This window comes from Sapajus apella, unplaced genomic scaffold (assembly GCF_009761245.1).
Source record: "Sapajus apella isolate SASKATOON/1434 unplaced genomic scaffold, GSC_monkey_1.0 scaffold12, whole genome shotgun sequence".
Lineage (NCBI taxonomy): Eukaryota > Metazoa > Chordata > Mammalia > Primates > Cebidae > Sapajus > Sapajus apella.
The window spans coordinates 37,975,915-37,999,097 of record NW_022436952.1 but is presented as its reverse complement, the minus strand read 5'-3'; the positions used below and the strand labels follow the sequence as shown (position 1 = coordinate 37,999,097).

The following is a 23,183-nucleotide window of genomic DNA, read 5'->3' as shown; positions in this document are numbered from 1 at the left end:
AAAAAAAAAAGAAAGACCTTCTCTAATGTGTCTAATCTAGCCTCTGCCTGCACTTCCAGCCCCATCTGTGCTCTCCTTACCCTCAGCTCTCAGAACTCCTGGAAGCCCTGCATATCTGCAGGCAGCACCATGCTCCTGAGCAGTCACTCACACTCTGCCTCTGCCTGTCCAGCCCTACTGTCTTTCCAGCCAACTCTGATTTACCTCCTAACACTCAGTTCAAGCAGTAGCTTCTCCAAGGACGGTTCCTGACCCTATCCCAGGAAGGACTGGCCACTCCCATCGTGGCCCCCTGCTAAGTGCATCATGTCTGCAATTCCCATCCACATACAAGTTCCATTTAAAACACAAAACTTACCTCCATTACCTGACTGAATCATTCAACAGCAGAAACTGTATTTTATTTGTCACTACTCTTATTTTTATTTTTTTGAGATAGGGTCTCACAGCGTCACTGAGGCTGGAACGCAGTGCCATGATCTGGACTCACCACAACATTTGCCTCCCAGGCTCAAATGATCCTTCCACCTCAGCCTCCCAAGTAGCTGGGACTACAGGCATGCACTATCATTCCAGGCTAATTTTTGTATTTTTTGTAGAGACAAGGTTTCACCCTGCTGCTCAGGCTGGTCTCTAACTCCTGGGCTCAAGTGATCCACCCGCCTCAGCCACCCAAAGTGTAGATTGTAGGCGTGAGCCACCATGCCTGGCCATCCCTACTCTTTATATGAAGTAGGTGTTTAATATATGTTTATTGGATGAATGAAAGATTGAACGGGTAGCCAAAAGAATTCCTCCCTCATTGGTGTTCCCAGAGCTCCAGAGAGAGGCGTACTCTCCAAAACTTATGAATTATTCCCACCTCCAAGAACCCTCTTTGCTTTTTCTCTTTTCCCAATCCTACCCACCTCTTGAGACCCACTTCCTCTAGGAATTCTTCCCTGACTATTCCAACCCACCCTGAACGCCTCCATCCCTGAATTCCTTGTGCTCACTGCTATGCAGGATCCCTGCACACATTCTGGCTGGCCTCGTTCCCTGTTATCAGGCCTTATCTTGTTGTTGTGCCCTACAGAGCAGCAAGCACAAGGGACCTGCTCAGATAGACTCACACACTGGTCAACTTGTCCAGGAACAGAAAGGCTTGAGAGGAGGGAGGCTCCAGGGGAAGCTCTGCCAGATTTTACTCAGAGCCCAGAGTTCCAAATTCCCCTACTGCTGGCTCCTCCTAACTGTAGCTAGGAAGGATGTCAGATGAAATTGGGGAAACAGAGATACTAGGCAGGAAAGAAATCCACCTGTTCTCACTCAAGGTCAAGGCCTGAATTAGGTAGGTCAGAGAGAGGTGTGCCCGGTCAGCGTTCCTGAGCAAGCTGTCAGTAGAAGAGAAAGAAAGAAAACACAAGCCTCCTCCATTCCTCACCCATACCTCGCTTCAGGCAGCTCCTCCATTCTCCCTCCTTGCCTCTTCTTTCTCTGCCCTTTGGAGCCAGACAGACCTGGGTTCAAATCCTGGCTCTGCCACTTGCTAGTTGTGTGACTGTGGGTCCAATTACTTAACTCCTCTGGGCCTGCTTTCCCATCTGTGAAGTGGAGATTTTTAACATAGAATGACAAAGACATAGTGACAGTGAGAGATAACATAAACCTCTGCCCAAAACTCATAGAGGCAGAAAGTAGAACAGAGGTTCCCAGGCGCTAGGGGAGGGGGATTGGGGAGTTATTGTTTAATGGGTGCAGAGTTTATCTGGGATGATGAGAAAGTTCTGGGCATGGAGGTGATAACAGCTGAGCCACACTGTGGAGATACTTAATGCCAATGAAGTGTACACCTCAAAATGGCGAGAACGGTACATTTTGTTTTTTTGAGACAGAGTCTTGCTCTGTTACCCAGGCTGGAGTGCAGTGGTGCGATCTTGGCTCACTGTAACCTCCACCTCCTGGATTCAAGCAATTCTCCTGCATCAACCTCCCAAGTAACTGGGACTACAGGTGCCCACCACCAAGTCTGGCTAATTTGTGTATTTTTATTAGAGATAGGGTTTCCCCATGTTGGCCAGGCTGATCTCAATCTCCTGACCTCAGGTGATCGATCCGCCCACCTCGGCCACCCAAAGTGCTAGAATTACAGGCTTGAGCCACCATACCCAGCCAGAATGGTAAATTTTATATGTATATTTTACCACAAAACATTTATATAACCAGTCAGGCACAGTGCCTTACGACTGTAATCCCAGCACTTGGGGAGGCTGAGGGAGTCAGACAACTTGAAGTCAGGAGTTCCAGACTAGCCTGCCCAACATGGTGAAAACCTGCCTCTACTAAAAATACAAAAATTAGCCAGGCGTGGTGGTGCACGCTTGTAGTCCCAGCTACCTGGGAGGCTGAGGCACGAGAATCACTGGAATCAGGGAGGTGGAGTTTGCAGTGGGCCGAGATTGTGCCACTGCACTCCAACCTGGGTGACAGAGTGACTCTCAAAAACAAAACGGCCAGGCGCGGTGGCTCATGCCTGTAATCCCAGCACTTTGGGAGGCTGAGGTGGGTGGATCACTTGAGGTCAGGAGTTCAAGACCAGCCTGGGCAACATGGTGAAACCCTGCCTCTACTAAAAATATAAAAAATAGTTGCGTGTGCTGGTGGGTGCCTGTAACCCCAGCTACTCAGGAGGCTAAAGCATCAGAATCACTTGAACCCAGGTGGCAGGCCGGGCACGGTGGCTCACACTTGTAATCCCAGCACTTTGGGAGGCCGAGGTGGGCAGATCACAAGGTCAAGAGATCGAGACCATCCTGGCCAACATGGTGAAACCCCGTCTCTACTAAAAATACAAAAATTGGCCAGGCTTGGTGGCATGTGCCTGTAGTTCCAGCTACTCAGGAGGCTGAGGCGGAAGAGTCGCTTGAACCCAGGAGGCGGAGGTTGCAGTGAGCTGAGATTGCGCCACTGCACTCCAGCCTGGCGACAGAGCGAGACTCTGTCTCAACACAAAACAAAACAAAACAGAACCCAGGAGGCGGAAGTTGCAGTGAGCTGAGATCACATCGCTGTGCTCCAGCCCAGGCTACAGAGCGAGACTCTGTCTCAAAACAAACAAAAAAACCAAACAACAAAACAAAAACAAAAAAACGTCTATAACCAAATGGTGGGGGTGAGCGGGACTTCCTCAGTGCCTGGCACCTGGTGAGTGCTCAGTGATAAATAGAAGCTATTATTACTGCTATTGGCAGTTCCTCTCATGCTGCCCCAAAACCCTTCTCTTCACTCTTCAGGAAGAAAATACCAGAAACTCCCAGTCTGAGTATTTAAGCTCCTCACCACCACCACTAAGGAAGTAGATGCTCCTGCAGGACTGGCATTTTATGTATGCCTCCTTGGTCAGGCAGCAGGCACTTGGGAGATGGAGACCTCTGAGCATTTTCTTTCCTTTTTTTTTTTTGAGATAAGGTCTTACTCTATTGCCCAGGCTGGAGTGCAGTGGTGTAATCACAGCTCACCACAGCCTCAACCTCTCTGAACTCAGGTGATCCTCCTACCTCAGCCTCCCAAGTAGCTGGGACCACAGGTGTGCGCCACCATACCCAGCTAATTTGTTGTTTTTTTTTTTTTTTTTTTCAATGAAGAAGGGTTTTTGCCATGCTGCCCAGGCTGGTCTGGAGTCCTGGGATCAAGCAATCCACTTGCCTCAGCCTCCCAAAGTGCTGGGATTACAGGTGTGAGCCACCAAGCCTGGCCTTCTTTTCTTGCCAAGCAAAGACATCCTGGAGTGGGCAGCAAAAGGGAACTACCTGCCCCCCATTGTTCAATATTTATTAATCATCTGGTGAGCTCCCTGCTCATCCTTGTCAGTCCTTGGTCCCCCATAGACCCTGAAACTCACCTCCTGTCTCCCTGGCCTGCCTCTCCACAGAGCAAAGGCTGGGGCTCCTTCTCAAATCTAGGAAACCAGAACTGAGCCCCTGCTTCTCTTGACTTGAGCCCTGGTGGGAGAAGGGTGGAAAAGAAATAAATCAACAAGGCATAGAAAAGCGAGGGGGAAATGCCAATTTGCCCAAGAAGAGAGTGGGGATTGAGGAACTTACTTTTTTTTTTTTTTTTTAATAGAGACAGGGTTTCACCACGTTGCCGGGCTGGTCTCGAACTCCTGACCTCAGGTGATCCGCCTGCCTCAGCCTCCCAAAGTGCTGGGATTACAGGCGTGAGCCACCATGCCCAGCGAGGAACTTACTTTCTATCTCCCTTGAAGCTAGACGGGAAGAAGTCTCTAAAATAACAATAGGAGTCAAGGAGTTAGAAGTTTCTGGCTGCCAGAACTTTAAGGCAATGGAAGAGAACTGCGTGGTAGCTCATGCCTACAATCCCAGCACTTTGGAAGGCCAAGGTGCTTTCAGGCAACGGAAGAAGGACAAAACTGGAGGCAGAGCAAGTCTCCCAGGAGAACTTTGAAAACGGGACAGAGATCTATCTTTTTAGGCCAAGGTTTCTCAACTTCAGCTTTAACCTCCGCATATTGACATTTGGACTAGATAATTCTACAGTGTAGGGAACTGCCCTGGGCACTGTAGGGGGTTTAGCAGCATTCCTGGCTTCTACTCAGTAGACGCTAGTAGCACCCCTGCTCCTGGTCATGACAACCCAAAACGCCTTTATTGCAAATGTTTCTGATGGACAAAACTCCCCCCACCCTTATTTGAGAACCACTGATCTAGGCTAAACACAGTGTATTCTGCTTGGAGGAAGGGGAGGAGAGAGTTGACCTTTATATTCTAGGATGTAAAATGTAACACTGAGCCAGGCGTGGTGGCTTGCACCTGGAATCCCAGAACTTTGGAAGGCCAAGGTGGGCGGATCGCTTGAGGCCAGGAGCTTGAGACAAACCTGACCAATATGGTGAAGCCCCATCTCTACTAAAAATACAAAAATTAGCCGGGTGTGGTTGTGGTGGCGGGCACCTGTAGTCCCAGCTACTCAGGTGGCTGAGGCAGGAGAATCACTTGAACCTGGGAGACAGAGGTTGCAGTGAGCTGAGATGGCACCGCTGCACTCCAGCCTGCTTGACAGAGTGAGACTCCATTTCCAAAAAAAATAAATAAAACGTATGCAGCCATAAAAAAGGAATGAGTTTATGTCCTTTGCAGGAACATGGATGAAGCTGGAAGTCATCATTCTTAGCAAACTAACACGGGAACAGAAACCCAAACACCACATGTTCTCGCTCGTAAGTGGGAGTTGAACAATGAGAACACATGGACACATGGAGAGGAACATCACGCAGTGGGGCCTGTCAGGGGGTCGGGGGAAAGTGGAGGGAGAACATTAGGGCAAATACCTAATGCATGTGGGGCTTGAAACCTAGATGACAGGCTGATAGGCACAGTAAAGCACCATGGCACATGTACACTGTGTAACAAACCTGCACGTTCTGCATATGTATCCCAGAACTTAAAGTAAAATTAAAAAAAAATAAAAATAAAACTCCACAAGGGGTAAACAAGATGCTGTGACTGGCTAGAAGTTAGGGAGAATAACATAGGCCCCATATCCTAGGAAATCGTGAAGCTCCAATCAGCTGTGCAAAGTCACACAGCAAGGACCTTGCAGAGTCAGGAGTGGTGAATCCCCAGGTCCTCAGCCATGACAAGCCCTGTCATGCAAATCAGCTCCACTGTGGATGGATTCCGATCCTCCTCTAACTCAGATCTTCTGGGGCTGGGGTAGGTTGCTGAGCAAGCATTCTCTGGGCCTTCCTAGGAGCCACATGGAAAATAGAAGCCTTCAAGAAGAGCCAAGGACTGGAAGGAAGTTTCCAAGCTCCAAACCTTTGTTTGTTTGTTTGTTTTTGAAACGGAGTCTCATTCTGTCGCCCAGGCTGGAGTGCAGTGGTGCAATCTCAGCTCACTGCAACCTCCACTTCCTGGGTTCAAGCGATTCTCCTGCCTCAGCCTCCCAAGTAGCTAGGACTACAGGTGTGTGCCACCATACCCAGCTAATTTTTTTTTTTTGAGATGGAATCTTGCTCTGCAGCCCAGGCTGGAGTGCAGTAGCATGATCTTGGCTCACCACAACCTCTGCCTCCCAGGTTCAAGAGATTCTATTGCCTCAGACTCCCAATTAGCTGGGATTACAGGTGCATGCCACCATGCCCGGCTAATTTTTGCATTTTTAGTAGAGACCGGATTTCATTATGTTGGCCAGGCTGGTCTCAAACTCCTGACCTGTGATCTGCCTGCCTTGGCCTCTCAAAGTGCTGGGATTACAGGCGTTAGCCACTGTGCCCAGCTAATTTTTTTATTTTTAGTAGAGATGAGGTTTCACCATGTTGGCCAGGCTGATTTTGAACTCCTCAGGTCATCCACCCACCATGGCCTCTCAAAGTGCTGGGATTATAGGCATGAGCCACTGTGCTTGGCCTCCCAGCTTGAAATCTTAAAGTATCCCTGCCCTCCTCAGGCCCTAGGACACTGGGCCGGAGAATGGCACTGATGGTGCCATTAAGCTCCATTAACAAATGCCCATTGAGCTCCCCTAGTCCCAAATCAATATGATAGATTTTTACTTTTGCCTCAGGCTCCAGTGTGCCCTGGCACAATACTGTTACTGATTCTGTCTTTACTGAAAATATCATTTTGTTCAATATGGATTTTTTTGCATTAATCTGATTGCTAAAAATATGGCATTGCTAAAAATACAGGCACACAGTGGGATGTGCCTATAGTCTCAGCTACTCGGGAGGCTGAGGTGGGAGGATTGTATGAGCCTAGGAATTTGAAACCAGCCTGGGCAACATAGCAAGGCCCCATCCCTAAAAAAATTTTTTTAATATGGCACTAAAATATTATTTATTTTGATTACTGAATTTTTTGCATCCCCTTAAGTTCTATGACTGGGGTGAGTGCCTCCCCTCATCCTAGTCCTGGCCCTGCTCACTGGGTCCCTAACAGGAGCACTCATGAGGCACAGGTGAGGGCAGAGGGGGCTCACAGGCTGTATCCTGCACACAAATAGATTTGGTTTGGCTTGCACTATGTTTGCAAAAATGTCTTCACTTGTTGCCAATTTTCTTAAATCAAAAGAATCACATAAATCCCAGATTTCTAGGAAAGAAAATTGGATAATCTGACAACACTACACACGATGGGAAATAGCTTTTGGGACCTGGTTAGTGGCTTCCCATTTAGGGAAAGGGGGTGCTGCCCAATTTCTCTTAGCCACACCCAGCCAACTTCTCCCATTTACGAGACCTACCTTATCTTCTGTGCACTGGTGAGCTGCAGCCAGCTTGCACCATCTCACAAGAGCTGATTGTCAAATTTTTAGTCAGTTGTTAAGTACCATCATTATAAAAAATTAAATGATATAAGCCTATAATTAAATCAATTGTCTTCAAAACAAAACTCATAACTTCCTAATTATTTTACTACATTTTCCTATGATCTATGTTCTTGAGACTATTCGTGTCTACTACATCTGTATGGGAGAAGTGCAATACTGTGGTGGACTGCTGTAAATCTCCTCCTACCTCCATGCTCAGTGATGTCACATTGGTAGCACGAACTTGGCCATGGTAAGAATGTGGAAATCAGCAAAAACTGCAAAACAAAGGGCTTGATCTATTGTTTCGTTGATTGTTGAGGCTTAAAATATTAATGGAGGCCAGGTGCGGTGGCTCACTCCTGTAATCCCAGCACTTTGGGAGGACAAGGTGGGCAGATCACCTGAGGTCGGGTGTTCAAGACCAGCCTGACCAACATAGAGAAACCCTGTCTCAGCCGGGCGCGGTGGCTCAAACCTGTAATCCCAGCACTTTGGGAGGCCGAGGCGGGTGGATCACGAGGTCAAGAGATCGAGACCATCCCGGTCAACATGGTGAAACCCCGTCTCTACTAAAAATACAAAACATTAGCTGGGCATGGTGGTGCGAGCCTGTAATCCCAGCTACTCAGGAGGCTGAGGCAGGAGAATTGCCTGAACCCAGGAGGTGGAGGTTGCGGTGAGCCGAGATCGCACCATTGCACTCCAGCCTGGGTAACAAGAGCGAAACTCCGTCTCAAAAAAAAAAAAAAAAAAAGAGAAACCCTGTCTCTGCTAAAAATAGTAGTAGCTGGGTGTGATGGCACACGCCTGCAACCCCAGCTACTCGGGAGGCTGAGGCAGGAGAACTGCTCTAACTCGGAAGGCAGAGCTTGCGGTGAGCCAGGACCGTGCCATTGCACTCCGGTCTGGGCAACAAGAGTGAAACTCCGTCTCAAAAAAAAAAAATTGATGGAGAAATTGTTAATTATGTAGATTAAACTCAATAATGTGTCTTGTATGTAGCCATTACATTGTGAATAGCCCAAAAATTCGAGGAAATATTCTTTCAGTATTCGTAAACTACTATCAGATTCACCAAAGAGGCTGTTCATGTCATTGAATAAGGAAAGAGGCTCAGGACAAAAGTCCTCATTGTTTCCCTTTCATCTTACCCCTTCACTTAAATGAGACTATCAACCAACGTCCATGTCAAAACTACACTTGGCTCTCATTTGTAACCTTAGGTTGGTTACTGGTACAAGTGCTCCTCAAAAATCAATGAAAGCATTTTGAATGAATGGCTACATGGAATTTATAATAAGGATATATACAGTTTTTCCCATTTTACAGGTGAGAAAACTGAATGTCAGAGCTGGGATTTCAATGTAAGTCTGCTGTCTCCGAAGCCCGTGCTCTTTAGGCTCTGCAGCCTCCAAAGGAGAGATGGTGGGGCATGAAAGGCCTGTACATCTCATGCTCTCAGAAGACAAAAAAAGAGAGAGAAAAATTGAACCAAACACGTAGACAAAACCTGCTCCATGGCCTCATTCTCCTCCCCATCAGCAAGATGCTCCTTCAGTCTATCCTAAGTCCCTCTTAGTGTAGTTCTGCCTTCTGGACAGCCCCAGAGCCAGGCCCACCATTCTCTTACCTGAAAGGAGGTAGTTGTCTCTGAGAGCTGGGGGTCCAAATAAACCTGCTGCCTGCTTAGGGGTACTGCAGACCAGGAAATGTGCAGAATGTGGCTGTTTGTCCCCAGGCCTTGGGGGCCCTGCAGGAGGAAAACTCAGAAAAGGCTGGACAAAAGCTGGGAGACACAATGGGCATCCCTCGTGCTGAAAATTCTGCCCACTTGGCACAACAGAAGCCACGAGAATCCCCCCACTGCCAGCACTGAGGACCCGGATGTGGCCATGGCTTGCCAGATTCCTTAAATTTGTTCCATAGGTGTGGACGCCCTGAGGCTCCGCATGGTCACCCATGTGGAAGGGCAAACGAGGCCTGGCTTGGAAACCACCAGGCCCCCAAGAGATCTTGGTGTACACTGGCAGGAGTGAATCAGGAGCTGTGGCTTGTCCCTCCCCGGAGCAGTTCTTCCTCATGAAGTCCTTTTCTCCCATTTTGGTGGAAGGCGCAGGGAAGCTTGGGGATGACAACTAGGAGCACCTTCCAAGAGAGGACCCCCTTCTCCAGAAAGCCTGCCCAGCTGCTCTGGCCTTCCTGACATCTCTCAGCATCCAAGCCTGAATCCAAGGGCCTAGGGCTGTATGGTTTCCTGTGTGACTTTGGGCAACTCCCTCTACATCTCTGGTCCTCATTTGTGTAAGAGAACCAACAAATATTGAATGGCTTTCCAGAGCTAAACACATATAAACTTTACATCCCTTTCCTCATTCATATCCTCCCATCAACGCTATGAGGTTGATATTAGGATCCCTACATGGTAGCAGAGGAAACTGAGGAACAGAGAGGTTAGGTAATTTATCTTGGGTCACACAGCTGGAATTCAAATTCAGATCTGATTGACTTAAACTTGATGACTTCATGTCATAAATTATCCAGTATTTGACACAAGTGTAGCAGGAACAACTCCACCCCCAGCTTTAGGGTATAGGAAATAGGTATTAACTTTTGTATAACTCTGTTCAATCACAGCCAATTTTAGGTTTCCCCTCCTTCTACAACAGGATTTTTCCAAAGTCTCCAAAGGCGGGGTTGAAAGCACTCCGCCTCTATGTCATCTGCCACTGATCTGAATCACTGTGTCATCCACTATTCAGCTAGTCACTGACTCACATGTGGGTGTTTTTTGTTTTTTGTTTTAGAGACAGTGTCTCGCTCTGTCACCCAGGCTGGAGTGCAGTGCCATGATCGCAGTTCACTGCAGCCTTGAACGCCCGGGCTAAAGCCGTCCTCCCGTGAGGATGGGAGTCTCCTGAGTAGCTGGGGCTACAGATCTGTGTCACCATGCCCGGCTTCTGGTGGCTTTTTTTTTCTTTTTTACTACATTCATGCCAGGCTTAGTGTTCCAGGACTCCAGGGGGCCAAGTTCTCATTTGCCCAGCCTCACAACGGGGCCATTCTCCTGCTCGCCCAGGCTGTGGCCCCAAATGCACAGCAGGGTTCTTCTTGCTGGAACTCATGGCACCTACATAGTCATTCCTTTTCCTCTGCCACCAGCCTGGAGGGAGCTTCTTTAGTTTCTGAAGGGAAGCCCACTCCCCTTAAGCCCACCCCACCCAGTTTCATTTACGGTATTTCCTTCAAATATGTGGCCTGTGTTCAGAAACCTCTCCATTCCCCTAAAGCCTGGGTTTCTGGGGAACTAGGCCAGGAAGGAACTTTATTTCTGCAGCATCATCTTCTTAGGCAATGGGCACAGGACAGTGCAGTCCCTAGAAAAGGGGCCAGTGGTGGGCATGAAGTGTGAAAATGCCAGTAAGGAAAACGTGGGTAAGGTCTGCAAAAAATCACATCAAGTTCGGACGCAGTGGCTCACTCCTATAATCCCAGCATTTTGTGGGGCCAAGGTGGGAGGACCACATGAGCTCAGGAATTCAAGGCCAACAAAATGAGACCTCGTCTCTCTGTCTCAAATAATAATAATAATAACTATATCCAAACTTATTGCCATTATTATTTCTTCCAATTTCCTTTTTCTTAGAGCCAGAGATATTAGAGCCTGGCAGGACTTAGCAGTGGCAATAAGAACAGTAATGGCTAACATGTGTTAAGTGCTTGTTACGGCCAGGCACTGTGATAGGCGCTTTACCTATATTATCTATAAATTTTTATTTTTTATTTTTAGACGGAGTCTCACTCTGTCACCCAGGCTGGAGTCCAGTGGCGCGATCTCAGCTCACTGCAATCTCCACCTCCCTGGTTGAAGTGATTCTCCTGCCTTAGCCTCCCGAGTAGCCAGGATTACAGGTGCCCACCAGCAAGCCCAGCTGATTTTTCTATTTTTAGTAGAGGCAGGGTTTCACCAATGTTGGTCAGGCTGATCTTGAACTCCTGACTTCTGGTGATCTGCCCACCTTGGCCTCCCAAAGTGCCGTGATTACAGGTGTGAGCCACCATGCCTGGCCAATATTATTTCATTTTAAATGCTCATAAAAATCCTAAGAGGCAGTTCTTATCATCCTCATTTTACATAAGAGGAAACTGATCCTCAGAGGGCAAAATCATCTTGTAATCACTGAGCCACACCATTCAGATGCACCACAAAGACTCACCAGTATCGCTCAGGCTACCTAGTCACCAGCATCAGGAACCACTCTCCATGAGCACGTCAGATGGGACGGGTGCCTCCCTGGATGAGGATCTCATGAAATATTGGCGTAAACTGGTTTGACCATGCAGGAAAAAAAAAAAAAAAAAAAGTCTTTCCTAGCCATCTTCCTTCCAAGGATCAAAAGATCTGACTGTAGGTCCTTCAGCCAGGTTGGCCCACATGTCAGTGGCTCCCCAGGCCACACTCAGAAGTATTGCCTAGGGTTCCAGGCTGGAGCCACCTCCTGCCTGTCTTCCCTCTTTTCTGGAGGATGCTAGGAAATTGCTGCTCTAATCCAGGGCCCCCTCATCCACCCAGAAGTAAGTGTGGGTACAAGGAAGTGGGTGCCAGGTGGAACAGGTGCCAGTAGTATAGTCCTAGCAGGTGACAGGGCAGGCCTGGGACCAGAAGCTGCAAATTCCTAGTCTATCTACTGCCCGGATGCTCCTGATCTGATATTAGAGGCCCAGGCACTATCACTTCCTGTGTGACTTTGGGCGGCTCACTCTACCTCTCTGGCCCTCATTTGCGTTAACAGAACCAATAAATATTGAATGACTTTCCAGTGATAAACACATAGAAACTTTACATTATACACATACACATGCTGTGATAGAGCTAACCTTCCCCTACTATGAGATTCCTCTTCTCATCCTCTATAGTAATTGGACCTTTTCTTTATAGCTGGGCAATGTCCACCCAGAATAAGGACTTTATTTTTTCCAGCCTTCTTTTCAGCCAGGTGTGGCCATGTGACTACTCCCCGGTCAACCAGGATAAACATTGTATTGGTAAGTGCAACTTCCAGGCAAGGCTCAGCTGGAGAATTGTTTTACTCCTTGTGCCATTGACTGAGGTCACTTGGTGGAGTTCAGCCTGCACACGGGTTGGCTTGGAGAGTCCGTGATGGCTTCACTCATGCCTGGCATGTCAGCCGGACAGCTGGAAGGCTCAGCCAGAACTATGAATTGGAACATCCACATGTGGCCTCTCCAGCTGTCAGGAGAGTTGGACTTCTTAAACGGCAGCCTGGGCTCCCAGAGCAAGCATTCCAGTGAACAAAGTCGATGCTCTATGGCCTGTTACAACTGAACCCCAGAAGATACCTGCCATCACTTCTGCCTACTCTAATAGACCTACCGTTTTAGTCAAAGCGGTCCCAAGTCCACCAGCATTCAATGAGAAGGGACAGGACGCCTAGAAAATTTATACACACACACATTGTGACAGAGACTACTAACCTTCCCCTAATATGAAATTCCTTTTCTTCTGTAGTAATTGAACCTTTTATTTATAGCTCAATGAAGCCGTCTCTCACTGATCGACTGCTTAATGAGAGAAGTGTCAAAGAATTTGCAACCTGCTGGGTGCAGTGGCTCATGCTTATAGTCCTAGCACTTTGGAAGGCCAGGGTGGGAGGATCACTTGAGGCCAGGAAGCCGAGCCAGCCTGGGCAACAGGGAAAGACCCCATCTCTGCCAAAAATAAGAAAATTAGTCATTCAGGGTGGCGCATACCTGTAGTTGCAGCTAAGGTGAGGAGGCGGGAGGATGGCTTGAGCCCAGGAGTTCGAGGCTGCAGTGAGCTGTGATCATGAACTCCAGCCAGGGTGACAGAGTGAGACCCTGTCTCAAAAAAAAGAAACACACACACACACACACACACACGACACCACAGCAATCCTGGACCACTTGGGTCTGGACCTTAAGTCAGAGAAAAAATAAACTTCCATTTTGTTTAAGCCACCACTCTTTTGGTTGTCTGTCACTCACAGCCAAATGCAATCCCAACAGAAACGCATGCGTGCACAGACATGCACTCGCATACACACACACTCCCAATTACAGCACGCAGCCCACAAGACACAGCGAGAGAAGCAAATGGTAAAATCTCACAGGATTAGGAGTATTCATTACTCACATAAACTAATTCAACACACCAGCTTCAGGAGCCGTCCTTCCCCGAGGTTCGCATCTCTGCATTTCCCCTGCCACACCCTCACTGTGGTATATTATAATTAGAATATACTTGTCCATATTGCCCTTGCCCTGGTTAACTCTTCGGCCCCATCCGTCTTGTTCATCATCATTCATTTAGCACCAAGCACAGGACTTCAATCAACATTCAGCCAGGTTTGTGTTTTACAAACAGCCTGCAGGTGACAATTTGAGCTGCTGGGGACTGGCGTCTGAGGGCAGTGAGACTGATGAGGAGTCTGCCTGAACATGAAGAGACCCTGAACTGGAGCCTCAGTACTGGAGACGGGGATGAAATGGAAAGAGAGCCGGAGGCGGGATTGACAGGCACTGGTAACGATTGAGGGGCGAGGGAGAAGTAGGAGTCAAGGACCGCGCCCAGATTTCTAATCTGGACAATGCAATAATAAATGGTGGCACCCTTTACTGAGAGCAGAAACAAGAGGGAAGTGGAAAACTTGGGAGAAGGTAACAAGCTCAGTTCTACCTATCTATATTTCAAACGACCCGGGGGCCATCCAGGTGGATCCATGGAGGAGGCAGCTAGATGGTCGGACAGAACCAAAGACTGGTGAAGTCACGACCACACTTTCCAAAACATTCCCAGGCAAGTCATTCATTGTTCAGCCAGTGTTGGAGAAAGCAGGGTGCAGGGTGGGGTTCTGGGTTGGAAGTTGGCAGACCCACATTCCCGTCACCACTACTACCTGATGCGTCAACTTGGCGGGCAAGGGACACTGCCTTCTGGCTTGTGTTTTCTACTTTGTTGTAAAAATGAGAAGCCTGCCTCAAACCTCTGTGTTTCCTTCTAGTTCTCAGGTGCTATGACTCTTGGCTACATATTTGAAATATTTGCAGGCCTACCCTGTGCAGGCTACTCTGGGCTGGGCCTGACCACATTTCTGCTTCTTTCAAAAAAACAAACCAACAGCAACAACAACAACAAAAAAAGGTCAATTGCAGGAGGAGCCTGGGAGGTGAAACACATTGTAGGCTCCCCTGCTCCAAACTGCTCTTCCTTTTCCCCATTCCCTGCACCCAGCTCTCTGTCCACTCAATACTCCAGAACACCCTGCTTAGGTCTCCAGGCCCCTCCAGCTACTCCCAACAACTACTTCCCGAAAGACCAACTAGAAATAAAAATTACCCCATCACGCTTTGGGAGGCCGAGTCGGGTGGATCACAAGGTTAAGAGATCGAGACCATCCTGGTCAACAAGGTGAAACCCCGTCTCTACTAAAAATACAAAAATTAGCTGGGCATGGTGGCATGCGCCTGTAGTCCTAGCTACTCGGGAGGCTGAGGCAGGAGAATTACTTGAACCCAGGAGGCAGAGAATGCAGTGAGCCGAGATCATGCCATTGCACTCCAGCTTGGGTAACAAGAGCGAAACTCCGTCTCAAAAAAAAAAAAAGATCAGGTTAGGCGCGGTGGCTCACGCCTGTAATCCTAGCATTTTGGGAGGCTGAAGTGGGTGGATCACCTGAGGTCAGGAGTTCAAGACCAGCCTGGCCATCATGGTGAAATCCCATCTTTAAAAAAAAAAAAAAAAAAAATTATCCCCATCATGGGCCAGGCGCGGTGGCTCACGCCTGTAATCCCAGCACTTTGCGAGGCTGAGGCAGGCAGATTACCAGGTCAAGAGATCAAGACCATCCTGGCTAACACAGTGAAACCCCGTCTCTACTAAAAATACAAAAAATTAGCCAGGCATGGTGGCATGCGCCTGTAGTCCCAGCTACTCCGGAGGCTGAGGCAGGAGAATCACTTGAACATGGGAGGCAGAGGTTGCAGTGAGCTGAGATCGCACCACTACAGTCCAGCCTGGGCAACAGAGCAACACTCAAAAAAAAAAAAAAAAATTATCCCCGTCCCTCCCCTTTGTGTCACACTTTATATTCCTACATTCTCCAGTAGAGATGATATTTACTGCACAGGAACCATATGGTAGGCACCATGCCAGGCTCTGAGGTCCTGGGATGAATACAACACAGTCCCTACCCTCAAAAAAGCAGGGAAGAGAGTTAGCAATGTCATTCGAGATGAATGAACCACACAGGGGCTGTAGGAACATAAATGAAGGGAAGTGGGGTGTGTGTGTGTGTGTGTGTGTGTGTGTGTGTGTGTGTGTGTCTGTGTATGTGTGTGTGTGTTCAGGAGGATCCTCAAACCCTGTGAAGTTTTTGGGTTTTTGTTGGTTTGATTGTTCGTTCAAGGCAGAGTCTTGCTTTGTTGCCCAGGCTGGAGTGCAGTGGCATGATCTCAGCTCACTGCAACTTCCACCTCCTGGGTTCAAGCAAGTCTACTGCCTCACCCCACCAAGTAGCTGGGATTACAGGCACCCACCACCAGGCCCAGCTATTTTTTGTATTTTTAGTGGAGATAGGGTTTTGCCTTGTTGGCCAGGCTGGTCACAAACTCCTGACCTCAAGTGAGCCACCCGCCTCAGCCTCCCAAAGTGCTGGGATTATAAACATGAGACACCATGTTCTGCCATTTGTTTGTTTTTTTGGTACAGGGTCTTGCTCTTTGCCTAGGTAGGAGTGCAGGGTTGCAATCATGGCTCACTGCAACCTCAAATTCCCGAGCTCAAGCAATCCTCCCGCCTTAGCCTCCCTGGTACCTGGAACCACAGGTGTGAGCCAGCATGCCCAGCTAATTTTTTGATTTTTTGTAGGGACAGGATCTTGCTGTGTTGTCCTACTCCCTCATTTTATATGTGTAGAAGCTGAGGCCCGGGCTGCCCAGGCATGGCGGCTCATACCTGTAAGCCCAACGCTTTGGGAGGCTGAGGCAGGAGGATCATTTGAGCCCAGGAAATCAAGACCAGCCTGGAGAGCATAACAATAACCCCCATCTCTACAAAAAAAATTAAAAATTATCTAGTGTGGTGGCTCATGCCTTTGGGAGGCCAAGGCGGGTGGCTCACTTGAGGTCAGGAGTTCGAGACCAGCCTGGCCAACATGATGACATCATGTCTTTACTAAAAATACAAAAAAATTAGCCAGGTGTGGTGGCAGGTGCCTGTAATCCTAGCTACTCAGGAGGCTGAGGCAGAAAAATCACTTGAACCTGGGATGCAGAGGTTGCAGTGAGCCAAAATCGTGCCACGGCACTCCAGCCTGGGTGACAGAGCAAGACTTTGTCTCAAAGAAAAAAAAAAAAGAAAAAAAAAAAAAAAAAGAAAAAAAGAAAAAGAAAAAGAAAAAAGTAAATTAACTGGGAGTGGTGGCATGCAGCTGTGGTCCCAGATACTCAGGAGGCTGAGGTGGGAGGATCACTTGAGCCCAGGTGTTCATTCAAGCCTGCAGTGAGCTATAATTGTGCCACTGCACTCCAGCCTGGGTAACAGAGTGAGACCCTGAAAAAATAAAGAAAAAAAGAAAGAAACTGAGGCCCCGGGAAGTTAACTGACTTGCTCAAGATCATATAGTTAGTAAGAGTAGCATAGCCCAGACTGGAGTCACATATCTCAGATTTCCGGTTCTCGTCCACCACGCTCTTGCCCCCTCACCACACTCCTTCCTATGCTTATTCAATAATAAGCATATCTTAAGAGGTATAAGAGCTAAGATGCTACCAGGCATCATTCTAAGCTCTCTAGATGGACTGATAAATTTATTCCTTACAACATACCGAGGAGTTAGGTTTTTATGTTCCCCTAATATGACAATATTGAATCTTAGGTTAACTGACTTGCCTGAGGTCACACATTTAACACAATATTGAATATAGGTATTCCAAACAAAGAGCCATGTGCAGGGGGGTATATTGCCTGGAGGCTTTAACATGTAATTCCTATGTCCTACCCCCAGAAAGTCTTAAGTGAACCAGCTGGAGTTTGCATTTTAACCATGCACCCTAGGTGATTATGGTTTGGTGGCTATTGGACCACTCTCTGAAAAAACAATTCTAATGTACCTTTTTTCTCAATTCAGAGTATTCTGGGAGAGTCCCTCTCTTCCTTGGGACTCCGTGTCCTCGGGGACCCTGCTTTCCAGAGTCCGCTGGGAATAAGGGTACTCTGGGAACGGACGTACGCCCCCTGGTGGTCAGAAATTAGAGGCTAGGCGCTGCAGTCAGCAGGGTGCCGTCAACTGCACAAATATGAACTTTTCTGAAATTTCATTCAGCCAATATTACTGAGGTGCCACTATGGGCCAGCATTGAGCCATTGTAACACACAGCACACTGGAGAGAAACAAGACTTTTGGGGACAGAATTCTTCAAGGTGACTGCTCACCTATTTTCATCCTTATACTAAGGCACAGTTTCAAGGTGCAGTTGGACAAATTTCATCTGGTCTAAGTATTTGCATCCAGCAACATATAGCTCTGATCTTATGTCTTTAGGAGGCTTAAAAAGAGTTGTTTTTTTTTTTTTGTTGTTTTTTTTTTTTAAGAGGCAGAGTCCACACTCGGGAAGGACGCACAGGAGCACATATATTTGTAGTGCAGCAAGAAGAGCTCAAGGCTTTGGAGTCATGCTGTTCCAGCTCTGTTACTTCAGGCTCTGGGACCCGGGGACAGTTATTTCATCTTCTTAACCTGAAGCTGCTTCACCTGAACCATGTGAAAAATACTAACACCTCCCCCAAAGGGCTGTGTGATGAAATGGCCTCTTAGAACAGTACCTGGCACTAGATAAACGTTCAAAAAAGCTGTAGGGATTTTGAAACATAATACTTTGTAGTTATATACCATGAAGTATAAACAACATATACCAGGATTCTGACATCAGTCTTAATTCATTCACCTTAAAAAGGATAATTCTTGAGGCCAAGCACCGTGGCTTACTCCTGTAATCCCAGCACTTTGGGAAGCCAAGGCAGTAGGTTCACTTGAGGCCAGGAGTTGGAGACCAGCCTGGACAACATAGTGAGACCCCTGTCTCTACAAAAAAAAAAAAAAAATAGGCAGACATGGTGTCATCAACCAGTAGTCCCAGCTATACAGGAAACTGTGGCAGAAGGATCGCTTGAGCCCAAGAGTTGAAGGCAGCAGTGAGCCATGGTTGCACCACTGCACTCCAGCCTGGGTGACAGAGCCAGACCTCATCTAAAAAAAGAGAAAACTCTTGATCCAGACAAGATTTCCTCCAGTTTTGAATCCTCTAATATGTGACGCATAGACATGAAAACATTCCTCACTGTTGGTGGGAGTGCAAGCTGGTACAACTTTGAAAAATTGTTTGCTAGCATCTGCTAAAACTCAGCATATTTATGACCCAGCAATTCCATTCTTAGGTACATTCCCAAAAGAAATGCTTATATATGTTAACCAGAAAACTTATACAAGCATGTTCATAGAAATACTATTTATAATAGCCTCCAAGCGGGGCAATATCTAAGGGTCTATTGACACTACAATAGATTTTTTTTTTTTTTTTTGAGATGGAGTTTTGCTCGTTACCCAGGCTGGAGTGCAAAGGCACGATCTTGGCTTACTGCAACTTCTGCCTCCCAGGTTCAAGCAATGCTCCTCCTCATCCTCCTGAGTAACTGGGATTACAGGCACCTGCCACTATGCTTGGCTAATTTTTGTATTTTTCATAGAGACGGTTTCACCATGTTGGCCAGGCTGGTCTCAAACTCCTGACCTCAAGTGATCCGCCTGCCTCGGCCTCTCAAAGTGCTGGTATTACAGGCATGAGCCACTGCGTCTGGTCAGATTTTTAAATTGTGGTATTTTCATAGACTAGAACACTACACACAGTAACATGAGTAAATTTCACAAATACAATGACAAAAGAAACCAGACGCTGAAGAGTACATAATGTATGATTCCATTTGTATAAGGTAAAAGTACCAAATGGTTAAAAAGAAATGCCATTAGAAACTGGAATACTAATTGCCTTTATGTGCAGAGTAATGATTAGAGGGGTCTGGAGGGGTTTCAGGGAGGGGATTGCCAATAATGTTCTATATCATGATCTGTGTGGCAGTTATACAGTGTGTGGACTTTGTAAAAACTCATCAGACTGATTACTCATGATTTGTGCCCTTTTCTATGGCATGAATTCATAGATTTCAATAAAAATTTTACCTAAAAAACTCCTTGTGACCAATCACAAAACACCCCCAGGCCTCACTTATCATAAGCCCAGGGTATCAGAATCAGAAATGCAATGCCCTCTGGGGATGGGAGATGTGGCCTCAGGCCCATGAGCTGCCACCAGGTTTCCTGCTAAAAGTCAAGAACAAAAGGGTTGTCTGGTAGATAAAACCGGTTCCAGAAAAACTGCACCACAGCAAAGAGCGAGGTGTCGGCCGGGAGCCTGTGGGTGAAAAAATCAGACCTCCAGCTCTGTGCCAATCAGAGAGGTGGCACCTGAATACACACCAGACTTGCCGCTTGAGAACCCCAGGGCAAGAAATTAGTAAACACTGCCCAGAGGTGGTGAAATGCATAAAATACTTGCAGCTAGAAACACAAAATAGCCTCACAGGAGTTGATCCAAAACCTAGAGAATGGGAAAGACCCTGCTCCCTTAGGAAACAAATAAAGAAGCAAATGCCATGATAAACATATGGCAAATGCAAGGAATGAGAAAGTGTACGCAACCAGAAATTACAGGTAAAAGGACAATCTGAAAAAATGTTTCAATTCACGAAACACAAATGCTAATTTAAAAGAAATGTGGCCTGGCGAGGTGGCCCACACCTGTATTCCCAGCACTTAGGGAGGCTGAAGTGGGCAGATCACCTGAGGTCGGGAGTTCCAGACCAGCCTGAAAACATGGTGAAACTCCGTCCCTACTAAAAATACAAAATTAGCCAGGCGTGGTGGGTGCCTGTAATCCCAGCTACTCGAGAGGCTGAGGCAGGAGAATCTCTTGAACCGGAGAGGCAGAGGTTGCAGTGAGCCAAGATCACCCCATTGCACTCCAGTCTGGGCAACAAGAGCCAAACTCTGTCTTAAAAAATAAAATTAAATTAAATTAAAATAGTAGGCGGGGGAGGGGACAAAATTTAAATTTAAAAATTAAAATAAATAAATAAATAAAAGGTGTTTCAGGCTGGGTTCAGTGGCTCACACCTGTAATCCCAATATTTTGGGAGGCTGAGATAGAAGGATCGCTTAAGGACAGCAGTTTGAGACCAGCCTGAGCAATACAGTGAGAGCGTATCTCTACTTTAAAAAGAAAAAAAAAAAAATTTTTTTTTTGAGATGGCATCTTGCTCTGTTGTCCAGGCTGGAGTGTAGTGGCATGATCTCAACTCACTGCAACCTCTGGCTCCTGGGTTCAGGCAATCCTCCCTCTTCAGCCTCCCAAGTTGCTGGGATTACAGGTGTGCACCACCACACCAGACTAATTTTTGTGTTTTTAGTAGAGACAGGGTATCACCATGTTGGTGAACAGGCTGATCTTGAACTCCTGACCTCAAGCGATCTGTGCTCCTCGACCTCCCAAAGTGCTGGGATTACAGGCGTGAGCTGCCTTGCCCAGCCACAAAGGAAAAAAAATTAAAAGTTTTGTTTAAAAAAAAAAAACTGGGCACATCCCTGGGCTGGGCACTGTGGCTCATGCCTGTAATCCTAGCACTTTGGGAGGCCAAGGCGGGAGGATCACCTGAGGTAGGAATTTGAGACCAAAAAAATTAGCCAAGACAAAACTCAGCCGGGCATGGTGGTGCACACCTGTAATCCCAGCTACCCAGGAGGCTGAGGCTGCAGTGTAGCCTGGGTGTCACAGCGAGACTCTGTCTCAAAAAAAAAAAAAAAAATCTAAATGTCTACACATCATTTTTCATTTCTAAAATTTCTTCTTAGTTCTTTTTCAAACCCATCTTTCCCCCCACAGTATCTCACTCTCATCATATACATTCTATTTCTTCCTTTAAGTATTTGAATACTGTAAACATTTTAAACATATTTCTTTTATATTATATATAATATAATATGTGTGTGTGTGCATATATATATATATATTTTTTTTTTTTTTTGGAACGGAGTTTCGCTCTCGTTACCCAGGCTGGAGTGCAATGGCGCGATCTCGGCTCACCGCAACCTCCGCCTCCTGGGTTCAGGCAATTCTCCTGCCTCAGCCTCCTGAGTAGCTGGGATTACAGGCACGCGTCACCACGCCCAGCTAATTTTTTGTATTTTTAGTAGAGATGGGGTTTCACCGTGTTGACCAGGATGGTCTCGATCTCTTGACCTCGTGATCCACCCGCCTCAGCCTCCCAAAGTGCTGGGATTACAGGCTTGAGCCACCGCGCCCGGCCATATATATATATATATATTTTTTTTTTTTTAAGAGACAGGGTTGGCCGGGTGTGGTGGCTCACAACTGTAATCCTAGCAATTTGGGAAGCTGAGGCAGGCAAATCACCCGAGGTTGGGAGTTTGAGACCAGCCTGACCAACATGGAGAAACCTGTCTCTACTAAAAATACAAAAAATTAGCTGGGCATGGTGGCACATGCTTGTAATCCCAGCTACTCGGGAGGCTGAAGCAGGAGAATCACTTGAACCTGGGAGGCAGAGGTTGCAGTGAGCCAAGATCACACCCAGCTGAACAAAACTTAATAAACAGTTACCTAAATCCTACTATAGAGTGAATTAATGAATCAGAACAAATATGAGGAAATCATTCAGGAAGTGGTAAAGAGATAGAAAATAAGAAAGACAAAATGAATAACAAGGTGTATAGTATGATAAATTCCAAACAGGAATTCAGAAGGGGAAAAATCACAACAGCGGAGGGAAGGCAGTATGCACAGGTGATGGGAGGAAGTTTCCTGAACTGAAGAAAGACAGGAATTTGCCAGCTGAGGAAGCAGAAGTCCTAAGTAGGTTAAATAAAACCAAGTCTAACCGGGTGTGGTAGCTCACACCTGTAATCCCAGCACTTTGGGAGGCCAAGGCGGGAGGATTACAAGATCAGGAGATTGGGACCATTCTGGCTAACGCAGTGAAAACCTGTCTCTACTAAAAATACAAAAAAATTACCTGGGCGTGGTGGCACATGCCTATAGTCCCCCCTACTCGGGAGGCTGAGGCAGGAGAATCGGTTGAACTTGGGAGGCGGAGGTTGAGATGAACCGAGATCGCACCATTGCACTCCAGCCTGGACAACAAGAGCAAAACTCTGTAAAAGAAACAAGAAAGAAAAGAAAGAAAAGAGAGAAAGAGAGAAAGAGAGAAAAAGAGAGAGAGAGGGAAGGAAGGAAGGAAGGAAGGAAGGAAGGAAGGAAGGAAGGAAGGAAGGAAGGAAGGAAGGAAGGAAGGAAGGAAAGAGGGCCGGGCGCGGTGGCTCACGCCTGTAATCCCAGCACTTTGGGAGGCCAAGGAGGGTGGATCACGAGGTCAAGAGATCGAGACCATCCTGGTCAACATGGTGAAACCCCGTCTCTACTAAAACTACAAAAAATTAGCTGGGCATGGTGGCGCGTGCCTGTAGTCCCAGCTACTCAGGAAGCTGAGGCAGGAGAATTGCCTGAACCCGGGAGGCGGAGGTTGCAGTGAGCCGAGATCGCGCCATTACACTCCAGCCTGGGTAACAAGAGCGAAACTCCATCTCAAAAAAAGAAAGAAAAGAAAAGAAAGGAAGGAAAGAAAGAGAGAGAGAGAAAGAAAGAAAGAAAGAAAGAAAAGAAAAGAAAAGAAAAGAAAAGAAAAGAAAAGAAAAGAAAAGAAA

At 47.0% G+C, this 23,183-nt stretch overlaps 1 protein-coding gene across 1 annotated transcript; it reads right to left on the bottom strand.

Annotated features, from left to right (window-relative positions):
• Window positions 1-863: 863 nt before the first annotated feature.
• On the bottom strand, window positions 864-9,510 carry LOC116553475. Its single transcript, XM_032281012.1, has 2 exons — window positions 8,945-9,510; window positions 864-1,583 (listed from the first exon to the last, which is right to left on the bottom strand). The coding sequence occupies exons 1-2, from the start codon at window positions 9,411-9,413 to the stop codon at window positions 1,420-1,422; spliced, it is 633 nt and encodes a 210-aa protein (XP_032136903.1). The 5' UTR covers window positions 9,414-9,510; the 3' UTR covers window positions 864-1,419.
• Between the last annotated feature and the right edge of the window lie 13,673 nt (window positions 9,511-23,183).

Bases quoted from the DNA above. Each gene is read 5' to 3' on its own strand.
- LOC116553475 (XM_032281012.1), bottom strand. From the start codon at position 9,413: ATGGGAGAAAAGGACTTCATGAGGAAGAACTGCTCCGGGGAGGGACAA. The intron at 1,584-8,944 runs GTAAGAGAATGG...TCCACTTCACAG, and splicing joins AGACAACTACCTCCTTTCAG to ATGGGAAAGCAGGCCCAGAG.